Below are 22,814 nucleotides of genomic sequence, written 5' to 3' on the forward strand. Positions count from 1 at the left end.
ACAAACTGCATGAATATAAGCTAGGGAACAGTGATTGTTATATGAATATAGGGAAAATAATAAAATAGGTTTAGATGCTATTATATCTTTCAGTTAGCCAGGGGCAGTCCTATGCCTATTGTGCTGGCAAAATTATTCACAGCATTTGGATGATGAATTTATGTGGTTTTCATAGCAGCTTTCAGAAGCAGTGCCATAGATTCACTCCTGATAGCTCTGATTCTACATTAGTTTTCAGTAAGACTACCATTCGCTGCTTGGGACATATGGTGAATTGGCATTAAGGTTGGTGGGCAGGTGAGTATAAAAGATGAAACAAGAAACCTGTTATGGACCAGGAGACTGGGTATATGGAAAAGAATTCCTTTTACATGTGCAATTCATGGTAAAAGCTGTTCATTAAAGGCACCACAGCAGTGTAGACAATAGAAGTTGTGATGATTATTTTGTTTGCCTCCAGATCTACTCTCTATTCTTTACTGCCCTGCTCTGTTTCCTAGAAGGCTGACTTTTATGATTTGCATCACCTGGGCTCTCTTATCTACTGGTTTCCAGTTGGTTTAGCCACTCAGAAGCACAAGCAGGAGACTGGAGGGCAGAAGGAGAGAAGTCTGATCGCTTCCTGCTTTGCCATGTCTCGCCTCCGTGTTTCCATCCATAACTACAGCTCTTCTCAAGGAGTCCCTCTCTCAAGCTCCAGTTCTCAACCTGGTTTTACTTGCAGGGTTCTCTCCCACTATCCTTTCAGGCCTTGGTTTTTATTGTTGCTAGTCCTGTTTTTGCGGCTAGTGTAGCAACTTCCTTTAACTCTGCTCAGATCTCTAGAATTAGCCTCATTATGAGAAAGTTTCTTTCAAAACTCCAGCTGTGTGTGGCTCCTTTTCTTGCTAGGACACTGACCACTACAGAGGTGACTTCTGCATTGGCATGCACACTTTTAGCCACACCTGTTTTGCTGCTCCTTTCATTGCAGCACTGCTTAATATGGTCATAGATATTGCTTTTCCTGACTTGTATATTTTTTGTCTGAAAATATTTTAATTTCTCCCTCATTTTTCTTAAAATTTTTTATTAATTAAAATAATTACAAGAAAGAAACACAAACATTCTTAACATTTATTCATTCCGTTCTACATATATAATCAGTAATTCACAATATCATCACATAGTTGCATATTCATCATCATGATCATTTCTTAGAACATTTGCATCAATTCAGAAAAAGAAATAAAAAGACAACAGAAAAATAAAATGAAAACAAAAAAAAATTATACATACCATACCCTTACCCCTCCCTTTCATTGATCACTAGCATTTCAAACTAAATTTATTTTAACATTTGTTCCCCCTACTATTTATTTTTATTCCATATGTTCTACTCGTTTGTTGACAAGGTAGATAAAAGGAGCATCAGACACGAGGTTTTCACAATCACACAGTTACATTGTGAGAGCTATATCATTATGCAATCATCATCAATAAACATGGCTACTGGAACACAGCTCTACATTTTCAGGCAGTTCCCTCCAGCCTCTCCATTACATCTTGAATAACAAGGTGATATCTACTTGATGTGTAAGAATAACCTCCAGGATAACCTCTCGACTCTGTTTGGAATCTCTCAGCCATTGACACTGTCTCATTTCACTCTTCCCCCTTTTGGTCAAGAAGGTTTTCTCAGTCCCTGGATGCTGGGTCTCAGCTCATTCTAGGGTTTTTTTAATCCCTTGATACAGAGTTTCAGCTTATTCTGAGATTTCTGTCCCATGTTGCCAGGAAGGGCCACATCCCTGAGAGTCCTGTCCCACATAGACGGGGAGGGTGGTGAGTTTGCTTATTGTGTTGGCTGGAGAGAGAGGCCACAGCTGAGCAACAAAAGAGGTTCTCTTGTGGGTGACTGTTAGGCCTAATTTTAAGTAGGCTTGACCTATCCTTTGTAGGGTTAAGTTTCACATGAAGAAACCCCAAGACTGGGGGTTCAGCCTATAGCTTTGGTTGTCCACACTGCTTGTGAGAATATCAAGAATTCAATTTGGGGAGGTTGAATTTTCCCCCATTCTCACCATTCCCTGAAGGGGACTTTGCAAATACTTTTCCACTCCCTGATCAAATCACTCTGGGATTCATCGGGGCATCACTCTGGACAAACCAACATAATCTCATGTCCTACCCAAGGTTCCAGGTACTTATGTTGTTCATCCAACTATCTATATAAGTTATATTAGGAAATGCACTAGTCAAAATATAAATTTTGTACTAAATAAACATTTTTTCTTTAGTCTCACACATAAGTTGAAATTTAAAAATATTAATTACCATCTATTTTCAGCACTCTGCAGTAATGACATTCCTTTGTTCTTCCTCATGCAAAAACATTTTTTAAATTCATATATTTAGTCGCTATCATTATACACTCTAGGCATTCCTAGATTATACCATCTCAGTCTTTATCGTCTATCTTGCTTTCTGATTTCATTTATGCCCCCAGCCCTCCTCCCTCTATCATTCTCACATTCGGCTTCATTCAGTGTTTTAACATAATTGTATTATACTTAGGTAGTATTGTGCTGTCCATTTCTGAGTTTTTTATCTTCAGTCCTGTTGCACAATCTGTATTCCTTCAACCCCAATTACCCAATATCTTACCCTATTTCTATCTCCTGATGGTCTCTGTTACCAATGAAATATTCCAGTTTATTCACTAATGTCAGTTCATATCAGTGAGACCATACAGTATTTGTCCTTTTGTTTTTGGCTAATCTCACTCAGCATAATGTCCTTAAGGTCCATCCATGTTGTCCATACTTCATAACTTTATTCTGTCTTACAGCTGCATAATATTCCATCGTATGTATATGCCACAGTTTGTTTAGCTCCCCATCTGTTAATGGACATTTTGGCAATTTCCATCTCTTGGTAATTGTAAATAATGCTTCTGTAAACATTGGTGTGCAAATGTCCGTTTGTGTCTTTGCCCTCATGTCCTTTGAGTAGATACAGCATATAGATGGTCCTGTTTTTTTTTAATCCATTCTGCCAGTCTATGTCTTTTGATTGGGGAGTTTAATCCATTAACATTTAGTGTTATTACTGCACAGGTAGTACTTTCTTCTACTATTTTGCCTTCTGGATTTTGTATGTCATATCTAATTTTCCTTCTTTTTACCTTAACTGATAGTCTTCCTTTCTACACCCTTCTCCACACCTCTCTCTTCTGTCTTTTTGTATCTGTCTGTAGTGCTCCCTTTAGTAGTTCTTGCAGAGCTGGTCTCTTGGTCAGAAATTCTCTCAGTGATTTTTTTGTCTGAAAATGTTTTAATTTCTCTCTCATTTTTGAAGGACAGTTTTGCTGGATATAGAATTCTTGGTTGGCAGTTTTTCTCTTTTAATAATTTAAATATATCATCCCAATCTCTTCTCGCCTCCATGGTTTCTGCTGAGAAATCTATGCATAGTCTGATTGGGCTTCCCTTGTATGTGATGGATTGCTTTTCTCTTGCTGCTTTCAAGATTCTCTCTTTCTCTTTGACCTTGGACATTCTGATTAGTAAATGTTTTGGAGTACATCTATTTGGATCTGTTCTTTTTGGGGTATGCTGTACTTCTTGGATCTGTAATTTTAAGTCTTTCATAAGAGTTGGGAAATTTTCAGTGATAATTTCCTCCATTAGTTTTTCTTCTCCTTTTCCCTTCTCTTCTCCTTCTGGGACACGCACAACACGTATATTCATGTGCTTCATCTTGTCATTCAATTCCCTGAGTCCCTGCTCATATTTTTCCATTATTTTCCCTATATTTACTCTTTCTTGTTGGATTTCAAATGTTCTGTCCTCCAGTTCACTAATCCTATCTTCTGCCTCTCGAAATCTACCATTGTAGGTTTCCATTGTTTTTTTCATCTCTTCTACCATGCCTTTCATTCCCATAAGTTCTGTGATTTGTTTTTTCAGACTTTCCATTTCTTCTTTTTGTTCATTCCTTGCCTTCTTCATATCCTCCCTCAATTCATTGATTTGGTTTTTGATGAGGTTTTCCATGTTTGTTCGTACATTCTGAATTTCAGCTCCTGTATGTCATTTGAATTGTTGGTTTGTTCCTTTGATTGGGCCATATCTTCAATTTTCTTAGTGTGGTTTGCTATTTTTTGCTGGCATCTTGGCATTTAATTACCTTAATTAGTTTATTCTGGAGATTGCTTTCACTTCTTTTACCTAAGGTTTTTTTTGCTGGATGAATTTGTTGTCTATCTGTTCTTTGACATTCCATTCAGCTTTTTCTGGACGTCTAGCTTAGGTTTTGTTTAACAGATCAGAATTTTTCAGTTCTTGTTTTCTTGTTTCTTGTCCTGCTTGTACGGTGCCTTCCCCCCACCCACCCTTAGGAGGTTCTACTTAGGTATTATAGACCCAAGCCAGATTTTCCCAGATCAAACTGGCCTCCTATCAGGAGGAAAAAGTCACCTGCGTCAGTTTTCCTGAGGGTGAGACCCAGCAGGTTGAAAGATTTTCCTGTGAAGTCTCTGGACTCTGTTTTTCTTATCCTGCTCAGTATGTGGTGCTTATCTGCCTACAGGTCCCACCAGCATAAGATGATGCGGCTTTAACTTTGGCGGACTCTCCCTGCTGGGGGGCATGGTGGATACAGAGGAGAAGTTGTAGGCTGACTTTAATGGCTTCAAATTACCAAGCCCTGGTGTCTGAATTTCTTGAGGGAGGGATTCCACCTGAGTTGGACTTCATCCCTCCCCTGGGGAAGGCACAGGCTCCAGAGAAGCCCTCAAATGAGCTTGTTTCTCCCTATGCCTGTGACAGTTGCAGCCTGAGAAGCCCTGCTGCTGTATCCTGACTTATATTTGACAGTGTTTTCTGAAGTCGAGACAGTGGCAATATAGAAGGATCTAGAGGCCAAAGGCTTGACTTCAAACCTGGACACTGCAGTTGTGGTTGTGTGTCTTTAGGTCCATCATTAAATTTTTTTAGCCTTAGTTTTCTCTTCTGAAAGAGGGTATAATAATATCTGCTCTACCTACCATCTAGTTCTGGGTCATGGTGAAACTCAGATGAACTATTTGAGAAATCTTATATAATAATGAATTATAATTACACAGCCAGGATTTTGACTCAGGATCACATTCACTTTAATGGGTTTCAGGACTTTTAGTGTATCTAAAGACAAGGATGCATTTTATTTGATCATAGTCGTGTGCACTAATTTTGAGAACTTGCATGCTTTCAAAACTGATGAATCAAAGGAAAAAATAAAAAAAAATAAACTGATGGGTCAGAAAAATCAGATATAATATGAAAGTATGAATTGGGCAAGAATAGTTGTGCTGATTGCTTTTGAATCTTTTTAGGTTGTAAATATTGGAGATAGTTGAGTTTAAGTGGGAGATGGAAGAGTAGAAAATTAAGAACTAGAGTTATATATGCCTTGTCTGGGTCTCTTTTAACTCCTAGGGTTGTAGTTCTCAAACGTAATCCTCAGAGCAAAAGTATCAGCATGACTCGAAACCTGTTAGAAATGCAAATTCCCAGGCCCAACAACTGTTTTTAAAAAGCACTCCAGCTGATTCTGATGTACACTAAAGTTTGAGAACTACTGTCCTAGGGGGAGTGGTTTGCTAGACTAGGGACACTTTCCCAAGTGGTCAGTAGGTAAAGAGAACCCCACTACCCAAGAGAGGGCCATCTGTATGAAATCAGTGTGACTGGGTGAGGACTGTACAATAACTTTATATTTTCCATGTGATGTGTGGGGGCTTTTGTTTATATGGCCTGTTTAATTTTCTGTTTACTAAGATTTTACACTAACTCATAAGTAATTGAATAAAAGCTTCATGCTCATGAATATGGAAGAAACTTACTACAATAACTTGTTTTTTTTATTAGTTTGGCTACAATGAGGGTCAAATTACAATTGCTGAAAATATAATTACATAAATAACTGGTCATACGAAACAGTTAATAAAGCAAGTTTTCTGTCTCCCAAGTCAGCTTTATAAGAATAGTTTCTCAATAACAATTCCTTGTATTTAGCTCCAACTGAACTCACTCACCTATTCCCAAAAGACTGTGTGAGGCAGGGTCAGATTAAGTGGCTGCCCCAAATTACAGTTTTTTTTTTTTTTGGCAAGGGCAGGCTCCAGGAATCAAACCCAGGTCTTTGGCATGGCAGGTGAGAATTCTGCCACTGAGCCACCTTTGCACCACCCCCAAATTACATATATAGATCATTAATATAGATTAGAAATAAGATTCACCCTGTATTCCAATCCTGCCTCACTTTTTCTATGTATACCTTGAATAAATTCTTTGAGTCTCTTTTTTTTTTCTTTTCATTTAGAACATAGTGACGATTAAGGTATGTAAAAATGCGTAGCACAGGGCTTGGTTCATTTTATTTTAGCCCCTTTTTCATGTTATTGATCATCATTTTCTCTTTCATTTGACAGCTGGATGCGTTTGGATTTTTTTTCATGAAAGATGGTTGTAAGACGTTGAAATTTTTTTACCAGGAAGGAGATGTACCTGGTCTAGGTAAGGATGCTTTACAAAGGAAATGTGCTAGCAGTTAGTCAAAAAATATTAAAAAGCAGCACATTTTTTTTAGATAGACAATGCTATATTCATAAAGAAAAATTTTCCAGAAGTTTGTGTATAAAAATGTGTTTTAAGAACAATAAAATTTCAGCCCAAATATATACTTCAGACATTACTATAATGATTTAAAAAGAAAACATATCTATAGAAATCATTGACCTTTATTGGGATATACATTGTCACTAAAATTTAATTGCATTTTAACGGAAACAGGTGGAACCATTTTTTCTTAATTGAGAAATTTTCACACAAATACATTCTATACATGGTGTTCAGTCCATGGCTCACAATATTATCACATAGTTGTGTATTCATCACCATGCTCATTTTTTAGAACATTTGTATTGCTCCAGAAAAAGAAGTAAAAAGAAAAAACTCATACATACCATACATCCTACCTCTCCCTCTCATTGATCACTAGTGTTTCCATCTACCCAATTTATTTTACCCTTTGTACCCCCCATTATTTATTTATTTATCCTTATTTTTTACTCATTTGTCCTTACCTTGGATATAAGAAGCATCAGACATACGGTTTTTACAGTCATGCAATTACACAGTCACACTGTATTCTTGTTTGCTAGCTGCCGGAATGCAATGTACCGGAAACAGAACAGCTTTTAAAAGGGGGAATTTATTAAGTTACAAGTTTACAGTTCTAAGCCCATGATAATGTCCAAATTAAAGCAAGGCTATAGAAATGTCCAGTCTAAGGCATCCAGGGAAAGATACCTTGGTTCAAGAAAGCCAGTGAAGTTCGGGGTTTCTCTCTTGCCTGGGAAGGTACATGGTGAACATGGCAACATCTGTTAGTTTTCTCACCAGGCTTCTTGTTTCATGAAGTTCCCCCAGGGGCATATTCCTTCTTCATCTCTGGTTGCCTGGGCTCTTGTGGTTCTCATGGCTCTCCACAAAAATGTTTTCTCATTTTTGAAATGACCACCTGGAATGGATGGAGTCACATCTCCCTCTAATCAAAGGTTAATTACCACAATTGGTGTCACGTCTCTGTGGTGATAATCTAATCATGTTTCCAATCTGTAATCATGAATAGGGATTAAAAGAAATGGCTGCTTCCACAAGAAGGATCAGGATTAAAACATGGCTTTTCTAGGGTACATAATCCTTTCAGACTGCATATTACATCCCCTGGACCCTAAAAAAGACATTTATTCCATATACCAAATACATTCATTCCAACACAATATGAGAAAAGCCTTAAACCATTTCAGTGACAATACAAATACAATACGAGGTTAAAACCAGTACAAAGTCTCTACAAAGTCTGTTATAGGCATAGTCTGTTCTAAGGCAAAATTCTCCTCTGACTCTGGATCTATAAAACTCAGAACAAGTTATTTGCTGCCAACATACAAAGGAAGAATAGTCATGGGATACATTTACCCATTTTCCTACGGAGGAAGGAACACAGGGGTGATTGGACCCAAGCAGTTTCGAAAACCCACAGGGCAAAGTCCATTAGATTTCAAAGTCTGAGAATCATTTATCTTTGGGGATTTAGAAAGCAGCAGTCCCACCCTTTCCAAGGGCCTACGCAGAGGCCTGCCTCTCTCCAAACGCAACCTTGGTGGACATTGGGAAGACCACCTTTTTCTCAGCTCCATTCTCTCCAAGGATTGGGGCTGTGTCGGGCTCTCTGCCATCTCTGGGGCACACGCTCAACCCCTCCATGTGGTGGCAGCCAAGCTCTCCCCAATTCCCAGGGAATGTGCTCCACCCTCTCCAAGGCCTGAGATGGCACAACTCTTCTGCTGCAATGAGTTGGAAGGCCTAGCCTCTGCCTTCCAAGCAAGCTCACCCTAAGTGCTTGGATGGGTCCTTTCTCCTGGCCTATGGTTTCTTGATGTCAGACTTTAGCTTCCGTAGTTCTGCCTCTGAAGTTATTTTTCCTCCATTGCATCCCTTTTGTGTCCCTTTCAGACCAGACTGGCAGTGGTTCTGTTTATACAGATCCCACAACATTCTTGTTGGCTTTCCATGCAGTAGGCTTGGATCATGCCCATCAGACAGAAATAAATTCCACAAATTCTTTCTGGATACCTCCATCTCCAAGCTTGGCTTTCTCTGAAATGGCTGACTGGTTCCACATTTGGCTAAATCCTCACATGGGACACTATTCTCTGGGTTCTTCTTTCCTGGAAGCCCAGAATTTTCCAGAACATAAATTTCTGGTTTCTTTGTATCCAAGAGTTCAGTTCTCAGCTTATCTCTTTCCTGTTGCATTTCACTGCAAAGAGAGACCAGTTTGCACGTTTCCCACATTTAATTTGAAAATCTCTTTTGCTACATATCCAAGTTCATGGCTCTTAAAATTGCCTTCCAGCCAAAGCTGCTACTCAATTTTGCCAGATTATCTGCTGTTTTAAAACAAGGATAACCTTCCTTCCAGCTTACAGTAACACAAGCCTCATTTCTGCCCAAGGCCCTATCAGAAGTTTCTTTAGAAGCACCATTTCTACCAATAGTCTCTTCTAAGCATTCTAGGCCTTCTCTATCAAGCTTCTCACATCTCCTCCAGAATCTTCCCCTTATCCATTTAAAAAGCTGTGCCAATATGTTTGGTATTTACAAACCGCAGCAACACCCCATTTCTCTGTTACCAAAATCTGTTCTACTTTACTGACTGCCAGAATGTGATATACCGGAAACAGATGGCTTTTAAAAAGGGGACTTACTAAGTTGCAAGTTATAGTTCTAAGCCCATGATGATGTCCAAATTAAAGCAAGGCTATAGAAATGTCCAGTCTAAGGCATCCAGGGAAAGATACCTTGGTTCAAGAAAGCCAATGAAGTTTGGGGTTTCTCTCTCACTTGGAAAGGCACATGGTGAACATGGCGACATCTGCTGGCTTTCTCTTGTTTCATAAAGCACCCCCAGGGGCATATTTCTTCATCTCCAAAAGTCTGATTACATCAGCTCTTGTGGTTCTCATGGCTGTCTCCAAAAATGCTTTCTCTTTTAAAGATTCCAGTAAACTAATCAAGACCCACCTGGAATGGGTGGAGTCACATCTCCCTCTAATCAAAGGTTAATACCCACAATTGGTTGTCACATTTCTGGGGTGATAATCTAATCAAGTTCCCAAAGTATAATGCTGAAAAGGGATTAAAAGAAACAGCTGCCTCCACAAGATGGATCAGGATTAAAACATGGCTTTTTTAGGGTACATAATCTTTTCAAACTGGAGCATGTTGTAACCATTATCTCTTTATACAATCATCTTACCGAATCTATGCTACTGGAACACAGCTCAGCTGTTTCAGGTACTTCCGCTAGCCACTCCATAACACTATAAACTAAAAGGGCTATCTGTATAATGCATGAGAGTAACCTCCAGGTTAACCTCTTGACTCTGTTTGAAATGTCTCAGCTGCCGAAAATTCATTTTGTCTCATTTCTCTCTTACCCGTTTAGGTTCAAGAATGCTTTCTCCATCCCTTGATGCCAGGTCCCAGCTTATCCCACATTGCCAGGGAGATTTCCACCCCTGGAGGTCATGTCCCATGTAGAAGGGAGGGCAATGAGTTTACCTGCTGAGTTGGTTGAGAGAGAGAGAGAGAGAGAGAGAGAGAGAGAGAGAGAGAGAGAGAGAGAGAGAGAGAGAGAGAGAGAGAGAGAGAGAGAGAGAGAGAGAGAGAGAGGTTCTCAGGGGGTGACTTTTAGGCCTAATTTTAAGTAGGCTTAGCCTATCTTTTGCTGCAATAAGTATCATAGGGGCAAACCCTAACATTGAGGGCTCAGCCTGTTGATTTGGTTGTCCCAACTGCTTGTGAGAATATCAGGAATTCTCCAAATGGGAAAGTTGAATATTTCCTCCTTTCTCCCCATTTCCCCAAGGGAACTTTGCAAATACTTCTGTATTCACTTGCCCAAATCACTCTGGATTTATCGGGCATAACGCTAACCTGGACAAACCAACAAAATCTCACGCCCTGTACAAAACTCCATGTACTTATGTTGTTTAACTAAACTAACCATACAAGTTAGATTAGGAAATATATACCCAAAATATAAATTTTGCACCAGATAAACATCTCTCCCTTTAGTCTCCCACAGAAGTTGAAGTTTTAAAATATGAACGATATCATCCTTTACCCAATCTTCTGATATACCTTAGTCCTATCCAGATCAGCTTCATTCGTATCTCTACTTGAAGTCTGATCAGTTTTTCAACTTTCTAAACAGTTCCTGTATGGGTACCTCTGACTTTTATAGCATCAGAGCTCTAACTCTGACTCTCAGGTGTCACATAAATACCCAAAGTTTCTGGGAAAGATATGTTATATACAATATTTCAGTAACTCAGAATTTAGAATTAACAGTTACACCTTCTGAATATATGTGACTGCTGTAAGAGTTTACAATCTAGGACCCTTTACAATAAGCCCCAACCTGATAATCCATGCTCTTGACTTCATTTCACTGAATTTTTACATTATAGTAAATCCATATGATTGAGGCATGATAATATTTTTCTTTTTGTTCATGACATTTCATTCAACATACAACTCTTAAGGTTCATTCACCTAGTTGCATGCCTCACAACTTCATTCCTTCTTGTGGCTGCTCAGTAGTCTATTGTATGTATAAACCATAGTTCCCCCTTCCATTCCTTAGTCATTGTACCCTTAGGCCACCTCCATTCATTGTGGATCATGAACACTGCCACCAGAAACATCAGTGTGCAAATGTCCATTAGTGCCCCCACACTCAATTCCTCCAGGTATATACTGCACAACGGGATTTCAGGATCATATGGCAAACCCACCACTAGCCTCCTGTGGGACCACTACATTGTCCTCAAAGGGGCTACACCTCTCATTTCGCTACTAACAGTGAATAGGTACATCTCTTTCTCTGCATTTTCTTTAGCATTTGTTTCTCTCTTCATTTTTTTTTTTTTGTATCCTGTATGGGGGGGGGGGTCATATTTAATTTTTTTCCATGTGAGTATCCCGTTATTGCCACACCATTTTTTGAAACAATTTTTTTTTTATTTGTTGGTTTTTTTATTTGTTTGTTTGGAAAGTGCGTGGGCTGAAATTGAACGCAGTTCTCCCACATGACAGGTGAGAATTCTACCACTGAACTACTTTTGCACCCCTCTGTCCACTTTTTTTTTTTACATGAGCAGGCTCCAGGAATCGAATCCAGGTCTCTGGCATAGCAGGGGAGGATTCTGCCACTGAGCCACTGTTGCACTGCCCAGCCCTCTGTTCATTTTTAAGCAGTTTTGTTCACATATCATACAATCCAGTTTAAGTGTCTAGACATGCCTTTGCCACTATACTCTTATCTGAAGACATTTCATTTTCTTCCACAAAGAATCCATACCCCTTTCCCAACCCCCACACCTGTTGACGTTTAGTTTTGGCATAATGCCAGATAAGAGGCATATTACAATATAACTGTTGACTATAGACCCTGGCTTACATTGATTGTACTTTTTCCCATATACCATCTGTTTTCAACACCCTGCAATATTAACATTCATTTGTCCTCCCTCATGCAAAAACATTTTTTAATTTGTACATTTTAAACACCATCATTGTATACTCAACGCATTCCTAAGTTATACGGTCTCAGTTTTTATCCTCTCTTTCCTTCTGGTTTCATACGCGCCCCCCCCGTCCTTTTCCCTCAATCATAATCATATTCAGCTTCATTCAGTGTATTTATATTATTGTGCTACAATCAGATGCTATCCATTTCTGAATTTTTACAGTCAGTCCTGTTGCACCATCTGTATTCCTTCCCCACCAAATGCCCAGTTGTTACCCTGTTTCTATGTTCTGATAACCTGTGTTCTTAACTTCAATTCTCCAAGTTCACTCATTAATGTTAGTTCATATTATTGGGGCCATACAGTATTTGTCCTTTTGTTTCTGGCTAATTTCACTCAACATAATGTCCTCAAGGTCTATCCATGTTTTACATAGTTTATTTTGTCTTACAGCTGCATAATATTCTGTTATATGTATATACCACAGCTTTTTTAGCCACTCATCCATTGATGGACATTTGGGCTGTTTCCATCTCTTGGCAATTGTAAATAATGCTGGTTTAAACATTGGTGTGCAAATGTCTATTCATACCCTTGTTTTCATGTCCTCTGAATAGATACTAACAATGGGAATGCTGTATCATATGACAATTCTATATTTAACTTCCTGAGGAACCACCAAATTACCTTCTAGTACGGTTGTACCATTTTATATTCCCACCAACAGTGGATAAGTATTCCTCTTTCTCCACATCCTTTCCAGCACTAGTTGTTTTCTGTTTTTTTGATAATGGCCATTTTAGTGGGTGTCAGATGATATCTTATTATGGGTTTGATTTGCATTTCCCTAGTAGCAAGTGAAATTGAGCATTGCCGTCGGAGAGCTCCAGTCGGTCAGGCCGGCTGGCACACCGGGTGGGGTTGGGGAGCGAGCTCACGGAAATTAACCTGGGTAAGCCGAAGCCGGCGTCTTTCCCCTGCCGGCGGTCGCGAAGAAGTCGTCACTCAGGCCAGATGCGGGTTTTAAGTCTTTATTGTTACACTCCGGGATGGGTCACCCGGGAACCCGAAGAGTGAGACGTCTGGGGTCCGAAGACCCCGGGGCTCTATCGACGACGCGGGGCTGGGCGAGCAACAGGCTTAAATATACTCGGAGGAGGGGTGGAGGTAAGGGTCTACACGTCACACTGAGGCAGCCAATCATGCAAGGTAGTAGGCAGTTGCCAGGCAGAGGGTAGAAATTAGGGGTATGGAACGAGTTAAGCATAACAGGAAGGGTTGCAGGCTTTGAGATGAGCTACGGAAATGGGCGGTCTACAACAAGAGGGGGAAGGGGGAACAGTGAACTAGGTTACCGATATGGGGGCCGGGAGTGAACATAGAGAGGGAGAGAAACATTAAAAAATTTTAAGTTTGGCTAGGCTCCAGTCCCTGAGAAATATGCCACAATTCCCCTCCTTTTTCTTTTAAAAGAGCACACTTGTGTGACAAGTGGTGGGCATGAACCTTTGCTGGGAGGGGTAGGGATGAGATTCCCCTTGCACTTGAGGCTCAGAATTTCAGGGGAAGGGTGTGTGCTGAGCCGACCCTTATGCAAATCTCATGTGCCCCAGAAGAGCCAGAGGAGGCCTGTTAGAGTGGCCCTCTTCTGCGGCTACTTTGTGCCGCACCCAGCGGTACCCATCTGGTAGCCTTTCGGCGGCCCCAGATGCACGCTCTCTGGTGACGTGCAGCCCCCGTAGGGGAATGGAGAGAGGCAGGGAGTGGTGCAGGCATAGGCAGGCAAGGCCAGAGCCGCAGCAGCGTAGTGCCGACTGCACAAGATGGCCAGTCTTGAGAGCGACACCAACCTCAGGGTGATCAGTCCTGGGGGTGAGCAACACTAGCGAGCCATACCTGAGCCTGGGGATGATTTTCAGCATCTGAGAAGGGATTCTGGAGCTCTAGAGCAGCAAGGGCTAAAAGTTTCGTATCTCGCCTGTGACGAGAGATTCTTGAACAGAGACACTTGAGTGTGAAAAGAATAAAAATTAAAATTAGTAGGAAGACACCGTAGAAGATAAGGTTGGAAGGTTGGAAGAAGGACGAGAATTTGTTCAGAAGGTTTGTTAGGATAGAGGTGGAGAGTTTAGTTACCGATAGATTTTGTATAGTTAGGATTTGAGTTTGGAGGCTATGGGTATAGTTCCAGTAGGCTGTCGAGGAGAGCACGGGAGTCCATTTTTTGCCAGTCCTAAAAGATTAGCGAATGTGAGGTTTAGTAGTTTACTGTTCGACGAGGGGACTTGGGGGATGGCTTGCATTGACTGATTCCACAAGAAGGTAAGGTTAATTGCTAAGGCTTCGGGAGGGGGAGAGAAGTTAGGGAATAACGAGAGGTTGAGAGGCGCACTAGTGGGGAGAACATTGGGATTACACGGGAGATCCAGTAGACAATTATTGACAAATAGTTGCGGGAATGTGGGGGAGTTGGGGGTGATGAATAGCAGTCCCGGTGGGTATTGGACTGCGGCCCACACCTCGCTTTCAACAAGTTTTCCTAAGGCGGTGCGGTGGGGTTTTGGATCTTCGTTTTCCAGTGGTGGCTATCGCAGGTCGGACACAACGGGAAGGGATCCACAACGGCTGAGGTTCACTTTCTGGAAAGACACAAGCAAAACCGCGTCCCTGCGCTAGGAGCGGGGCTGGGCCTGACCAGGTGTTTGTGACTGGATCTCGCCAGTAGACAGAGGGGACTACTGAAGGTCGGCTGGTGGGACCCCAGTGTTTGTGCAAAGGGGATAAGCCGTCCTTGTCAAAGGTCAATAAGTTTAGTACTATGAGGACCTGAGTGATGATGTCTTTGGGAGATGCCTTAGGCATATTACTTCCTTGTTTTTTTATTTGAATTTTAATCCTTTTATTAAGCGCTTCCACCATGGCTTGCCCTTGAGGGTTGTAGGGGATGCCAAAGTGGTGCGTTATGTTGTACATGTCCAGAAAGGCCTTGAAGGCCACACTGCGGTATGCAGGGCCATTGTCTGTTTTCAGATCCCAGGGGACCCCCATGAAGAGGATCCCTTGTCTTAGGGCTTGTATGCAGTGCTTGGCAGTCTCCCCTGGCATAGGGGCTGCGTAGCACATACCTGAATAGGTATCTATTATTACGTGCAGGTATTTGAACTTTCCAAATGAAGGAACATGAGTGACATCCATTTGCCACCTCGCGTTGGGCTTGAGTCCTCGGGGATTTACTCCCTGTGGCTGAAGAGGACCCAAGGGCGCAAATGGAGCGCAGGCGGCGCAGCTTCTGACTAAGTGTTTGGCAGTTTCGATGGGGATGCCACAGAGATGCCGAATGGCGTCTGCTGATAGGTGGAACCAACTATGAAGCTGTTTGGCTGCATTGATTGGGTCCTGCGTGGTAGCGAGGACTTGGGCCGAGACGGCCTCGTCAGCCAGCCGATTGCCTTCAGCAAGGGGGCCTGGGAGGCCGGAATGACTACGAATATGAGAAATGAACCACGGATGTTCTCTGTCCTGCAGGAGATGTTTAAGTAAGATTAGGCACTGATCAATAGGTTTATCCTCATTGGGGAAGAACATGGAATGAGCGAGGACTCTGCACACTTGATAACAGTAAAGGCTGTCCGTGAAAATATTGACTGGTTCAAAGGGAAACTGCTGAAGTGTTAGGATTATAGCTTGAATTTCTCCTACCTGAACAGAGTCCAAGTTGGGTTGAATTACCGAAACGGGCTGTTTTTGCTGTGGAACGTATGCGATGAACGCAAGGCGTGTTTTAGAGGCGTCAGTAAAGATGGTGGTGGCCCCCGGAATGGGCACAGATGACGGAAATGGGTGCCCAGAGAGAGATGGAGTTAATGGGAGGAGTCCTAATGCCTGGAGTATTTTATGTTTAGGGTATTTGGATGAAAATTCCCCAGAAAATGTTGCTACCAGGGTTTGCATGTTAATGTCTTCCTGGATGAGCCAAGTAGTTTGCTGGTCCCCTAGGGGCCAGACAATTGTGTCCGGGTGACGACCAGTGAGCTGAACCGAGGCCTTGATAAGGCTTTGGGCCAGCGCAATGAACAGTTGCATGAGAGGGCAGATTTTCCTGAACTTACTTTTGGCGGGGTGGACCCACTGTAGGGGACCCGATTGCCACAACACACCTGCTGGGACTTCGTATGTGTCAATTACTACTCCCAGGAGCGGTTTGTTGGGATCATACCCGTCCAACTGTGCATGCCACAGGCTTCGGTTGAAGCTAATTAGTACTGACTTGGCCGCAGGAGTTAGTTTAATAGGTTTATTAAGAGCTTCTACAGGGGTGCGACTAGTCTTTAACAGGTCAAACAGGGGTTGGAGCTGAGCGGTGGTCATGGGCAGTGCTCCCCTCACCCAGTTTATTTGCCCACACAACTGTTGTAGTTGGTGTAGGGATAGTTGCTCTGGGATGTTAAAGGAAAACTTTACTGGGGCTACTTGAGTGTTGATGGTGTAGCCTAGGAAGGTAAAGGGCGGTTGAGTTTGAACTTTGTCTGGCTGCACCTTGAGGCCAAGATCGTTGAGGTTTACTATTAATTGGGTTAAGACTACCTGTAGTTGCTCCTGGCTCTTTGCTGCCACAAGGACATCACCCATATAATGGAGGATGGTAGCCTGGGAGCGAAGCGGCAAGACCGCGGTGTCAACAAAGTTTTGGCAGATTGCCGGGCTATTGCGCATCCCCTGGGGCAACACCTTCCACTGGTAACGTCGTGCTGCCCCCGCGTGGTTAGTGATGGGGACAGTAAAGGCGAGTTTTTCTTTGTCTGCATCATGCAGAGGGATGGAGAAAAAACAATCCTTTATATCAATAGTGGCAATTTGTAGGTGTTTAGCAAGAGCCGCGGGGTGAGGCATACCAGGTTGCGGGGACCCTATGGGCCGGATATGTTTATTAATTTCCCTAAGGTCATGAAGGAGTCTATGTTTGGTGCCTCCCTTCTTGGCGATGACAAATACCGGGGAGTTATAAGGACTGCACGAGGGCTCAATATGCCCCGCCTCTAGCTGCTCTTGCACTAGCTGTTGTAATATTGCGAGTTTATGGGACGGAAGAGGCCATTGCTCCACCCAGATAGGCTCCTCTGTGTCCCATTGGAGAGGAGTGGGTGCTGGAGGTGTAATGCGAGCAGTGGCGCAACCTATTGGGGGGGCTGTGTGGTAATATATGCCCCTGAAGCTGTTAAAATGTCTCACCCCCACAAAATTTGGTCAATGGTGTTTAAGAACAGTGGCCTGAAGACACCTCGGAGGCCCTCTTCATCTTCCCATGTAAGGGGGATGGCGGCTCGCTCCGAGGGGGCAGAGCCTGTGGCGCCGAGCACCGCGGGCCCTGCGGTAGTTGGGCATAAGTTCTTCCATTTGGCTGGAAGACATGAAATTTCTGCTCCCGAGTCCACCGTACCAAGAAGCCAATCGGTTCCTACTCTCAACTTACGGGTGGGCTTATTCGGGGTTATGGGGATTGTCCACATTATGGTCTGGGGGTGCTTTTGCTGGCTCCCCTGGTCTCTTGAGGACGGGGCTGAGACTTGCCCCCCCTGGAGTTTAAAGGCTGTGACAGCTGGTCAGAGTTGCGGCAGAAACGCGCCCAGTGATAGCCCTGACCGCATTTTGGGCAAGGGGTGAGAGGTTTACGGAGCTGCCTGGTATTGGGTCTGGGGCCCCCCTTTAGGGGTGGCTGGGGGTTTTCCCGCCGCTGTGGGCACTCTCTGGCGAAATGCCCAGTTTCCCCACAGCGAAAGCAGTCTTGGCTGAGAGCGAGGACCGAGGCGAGGGAGCTAGAGAGGGCAGTGGACAGGGCTGTAGCTAGCCCCTCGGTGTTGGGATTGACATTTGAGCATACTAACACCCAGTCCGAAATTTTCTTTTCTCTGATTCCCATTAAAGCTTGTTTGAATGGCTGGCGAGCGCCTTCAAAGATGAACTCTTTAGCAAGAAGGTTTTGCTCCATCGCACCAGCAACCCTTTTTTGACATGCCCCTTGCACTCTCGAGACAAAGGAGGCAAAGTCCTCATCTGGCTTTTGGACTAAGGCAGAGAGCTGCTCGGGCTTAGCCGCGGAGCAGTTGCGAAAAGCCTTGAGGCCCACTTCTCTTAACTTAAGGAAAAAGGCATATGGGGCCTGCGAATAGACGGATGGGTCGAAGTAGGGACCCGTCCCCAGAAAACATTCGAGGGGGAGGCCGAGCCCTGGAGGACCTCGTTGCTCAGCGGCTTCCTGTGCAGCCTTTTCCGCCTCCAAATTGAAATGAGCCTTCCAGTCTACCAGTTGTCCAGGAGTGAGGATGGCTCGGGCCAAGGAGGTCCAATCCTGAGGGGTGTTAAGTTCTTGGGCTAGCCCTTCTAGGAGGTGGGTGGCATAGGGACCTGTAAGCCCATCCTCCTTGACCGCTTTGCGTAATCGCTTTATATTTTCCTCGCTATGAGGAACCCAAGGAAATGGGCGCTGCAGGGAAGGAGTGAGATTGATGGGGAAGAGTGTTGCCTGCGTCGGAGGCAGCGGCCGGGTCGAGGGCCAAGGCTGCTCCGGACTTGGGAGAGGGCTGCCGCCCGTGGGATTGTGGCAGAGTGGCCCGGGTAAAAAGGATGGCGCCTGCCGCGCTTCCGGGAAGAAGGGGTTGGTGGTGCTGAAGGGAGCGGGGCCGGATGCCAGGGGAGGGGCAGAAGGCAAGGGAGAGGAGTCAGGGAGTTTCGGCTCCGCGTCCTTAGGGAGGGCGGGGCAAAGGTTGCGACTCCCTTCCGGCCCGGGCGGCGAGGAAGAAGGCGGAAGGGTGGAGTTTGGGTTCCCGCCGTTAACCTTTCCGCCATATTCCCATAAGGGTGGGTGTTGTTCGAGTTGCTCACTTAACTGCTCAAGTAAGGACTCGGCATCCGAATCGGACTCGGAGCCTGATGACGAGGCCTCCGCAGCAGCCGCATTTACCTGCTTGGGTCGGCCGTCTGTGGGGGGCAAGGAGCCTTGAAGGTAGGAGCGGATAGCAAAGAGGGTGGGGAGAAGTCCGGGGGGGAAACGCCTGCCCTCGTGTTCCATTTTGTCTATGACCCGGGCAATGAGCTGATCGTAGGTAGCCGGGATCCAAAGTGGACTCGTTAGTAGCCAGGGGTTGAAGGGCAGCAAGAGGTCCCAATAAACCTGAAGCTGCCGGGCAGAAACCTTACATCTATGTGTGTCCAACAAGGCGGCCAGGGCGCGCACTTGAGGGACCTGACTCTTAGAGAGAGACTGACCCATGTTGAAATTTGGAGGGGACTACTCACTGCTTGTAGAGACTAGGACTGCGTTTATTTAAGCAGGAGAGTCTAGGGGGCTTACCTTGGTTCAGAAGAGAGGTCCTAGTGTCTCCGGTGTGCGGCGGGCGAGGAAGGGTCACTGTTCGGGCGCCAATTGCCGTCGGAGAGCTCCAGTCGGTCAGGCCGGCTGGCACACCGGGTGGGGTTGGGGAGCGAGCTCGCGGAAATTAACCTGGGTAAGCCGAAGCCGGCGTCTTTCCCCTGCCGGCGGTCGCGAAGAAGTCGTCACTCAGGCCAGATGCGGGTTTTAAGTCTTTATTGTTACACTCCGGGATGGGTCACCCGGGAACCCGAAGAGTGAGACGTCTGGAGTCCGAAGACCCCGGGGCTCTATCGACGACGCGGGGCTGGGCGAGCAACAGGCTTAAATATACTCGGAGGAGGGGTGGAGGTAAGGGTCTACACATCACACTGAGGCAGCCAATCATGCAAGGTAGTAGGCAGTTGCCAGGCAGAGGGTAGAAATTAGGGGTATGGAACGAGTTAAGCATAACAGGAAGGGTTGCAGGCTTTGAGATGAGCTACGGAAATGGGCGGTCTACAACAAGAGGGGGAAGGGGGAACAGTGAACTAGGTTACCGATATGGGGGCCGGGAGTGAATATAGAGAGGGAGAGAAACATTAAAAAATTTTAAGTTTGGCTAGGCTCCAGTCCCTGAGAAATACGCCACAGAGCATCTTTTCATGTGCCTTTTAGCCATTTGTATTTTCTCTTATGAGAAGTGTCTGTTCATGTCTTTTGCCCGTTTTTCATTGGGTTGTCTTTTTGTTGTTGAGTTGAAGAATCTCTTTATATGTCCTGGATATCAAACCCTTATCTGATAATGTGGTTTCCAAATATTGTATCCCATTGCCTAGGCTGACTTTTTACTTTCTTGACAAAGTTCTTTGATGCACTTTGTGCATTTTGAATTGTTGAATTTTGAAGTGTTGAATTTTGAGGACTTCCTATTTCTTTCTTTAATGATCGATCATGCTTTGGGTGTAAGATCTAGGAAACCACCTCCTATTAAAAGTTTTATAAGTTGTTTGCCTACATTTTCTTCTAAAAGTTTTATGGTCTTAGCTGTTAGGTTTTTGATCCATTTTGAGTTAATTTTTGTATAGAATGTGAGCTATGGATCCTTTTTCATTCTTTTGCTTATGGATATCCAGTTCTCCAAGCACCATTTATTGAACAGGCTGTTCTGTCCCAGGTGAGTTGGCTTGGCTGCCTTATCAAAGATCAGTTGTCTATAGATGAGAGGGTCTATATATGAACTCTCTTTGATTCCATTGGTCAGTATATCTATCTTTATGCCAACACCATGCTGTTTTGGCCATTGTAACTTCATAATATGCTTTAAAGCCAGATAATGTGAGACCCCCTCACTTCATTTGTCTTTCTCAAGATATTTTTAGCTATTTGGGGCTCCCTGCCTTTCCAAATAAATTTGATTGTTGCTTTTCCTTTTTCTGTGAAATAAGTTGTTGGGATTTTAATTGGTTTTGCATTGACTTTATAAATCAATTTGGGTAGAATTGACATCTTAACTGTATTTAATCTTCCAATCCATGAACATTGTATGCCTTCCATTTATTTAGTTCTCCTGTGATTTCCTTTAGCAATTTCTTGTAGTTTTCCATGTATAGGTCTTTTGTATCCTTAGTTAAATTTATTCCTAAATATTTGATTCTTTTGGTTCCTATTTTACTTGATTTCCTCCTATGAAAATCAGTGAGCACCCTTGTCTTGTGGAACCATTTTTAAATACCTATTTGTAGATGACTAGACATAGTAATGAAATCACTCCAGAGCTCAGCACTTTTGCTCTGTGATTCTGGATCAGCCCCTTGTGCCAGCTGCAGTGGTCAATTAGAGTTTCTAGCTTTCCCTATTGGTCACATTATTTCTAAATAATTTTCAATTTATCTGGCTTATTAAATCTTTGTTTTAATGACTAGTGTATATAGGCTATATTTTGGTCTTAAGAACATTTAATGTCTTTTGGGTATTGAATTATGTCCCGCACAAAAGACATGTTCAAGCCCTGATACCTGATCCTGTGGGTTTGAGCTCATTTATTAAGAGGATCTTTGAGGTTGTTATTGCTAGTTAAGGTGTGGATTCATTTGTGAATATGATTTTTAAAAATTCTGTTTAGATGAGGCCAGATTGAATCAGGGTGGACCTTAAGCCATATGACTATAGTCTTTAAGCATAAATGAAGTTTGGACACAGTCAGTCAGTAGAAACCAGAGGTCTGAAGAAGCCAGAGAATGGAGGAAATCACCCTGTGATGGACACAGGGATGCACACCAAGGATCCATATCTCTGTCTGTCTGCATTTCATTCATTCATTCATTCATCAGGGATTTATAGAGCAGATATGGTACCTGCTTTTTTTTTTTTAATTTTTTTATTAATCAAAAAAAAGAAAAGAAATTAACACAACATTTAGAAATCATTCCATTCTACAAATGCACTCAGTAATTCTTAGTATCATCACATAGATGTATGATCATCATTTCTTAGTACATTTGCATCGATTTAGGAAAAGAACTAGCAAAACAGCAGAAAAAAATATAGAATGTTAATATAGAGAAGAGAATTAAAATAATAATACTAATAATATATATATATATATATATATAAAGGAAAAAGAAAAAAAACAAAAACAAAAGATACAAACACACAAACAAACAAACAAAAAACCATATTTCAGGTGCAGCTTCATTCAGTGTTCCAACATAGTTACATTACACTTAGGTATTATTGTGCTGTCCATTTTTGAGTTTTTGTATCTAGTCCTGTTGCACAATCTGTATCCCTTCAGCTCCAATTACCCATTATCTTACCCTGTTTCTAACTCCTGCTGGTCTCTGTTACCAATGATATATTCCAAGCTGATTCTCAAATGTCGGTTCACATCAGTGGGACCTTACAGTATTTGTCCTTTAGTTTTGGGCTAGACTCACTCAGCATAATGTTCTCTAGGTCCATCCATGTTATTACATGCTTCATAAGTTTAGTCTGTCTTAAAGCTGCATAATATTCCATCGTAGGTATATGCCACAGTTTGTTTAGCCACTCGTCTGTTGATGAACATTTTGGCTGTTTCCATCTCTTTGCAATTGTAGATAATGCTGCTATCAACACTGGTGTGCAAATGTCCGTCTGTGTCTTTGCCCTTAAGTCCCTTGAGTAGATACCTAGCAGTGGTATTGCTGGGTCGTAATCCATTCTGCCATTCTATGTCTTTTGATTGGGAAATTCAGTCCATTAACTTTTAGTATTATTACTGTTTGGATAATATTTTCCTCTACCATTTTGGCTTTTGTATTATATATATCATATCTGATTTTCCTTCTTTCTACACTT

The 22,814-nt window shown here is 43.0% G+C and overlaps 1 protein-coding gene across 5 annotated transcripts in view; it reads left to right on the forward strand.

Annotated features, from left to right (window-relative positions):
- The window catches only part of DNAH8 (dynein axonemal heavy chain 8), a 453,252-nt gene that overhangs the window by 13,480 nt on the left and 416,958 nt on the right, over positions 1 to 22,814 (forward strand). For all 5 annotated transcript variants that reach the window (XM_077161688.1, XM_077161686.1, XM_077161689.1 and 2 more), the window contains one exon: positions 6,455 to 6,539. In XM_077161688.1, coding sequence (XP_077017803.1) covers positions 6,455 to 6,539 — 85 coding nt within the window. Of the gene's footprint in view, positions 1 to 6,454; positions 6,540 to 22,814 lie in introns of those variants that run through there.

Source organism: Tamandua tetradactyla, chromosome 5 (assembly GCF_023851605.1).
Source record: "Tamandua tetradactyla isolate mTamTet1 chromosome 5, mTamTet1.pri, whole genome shotgun sequence".
In the NCBI taxonomy this organism is placed as follows: Eukaryota; Metazoa; Chordata; class Mammalia; order Pilosa; family Myrmecophagidae; genus Tamandua; species Tamandua tetradactyla.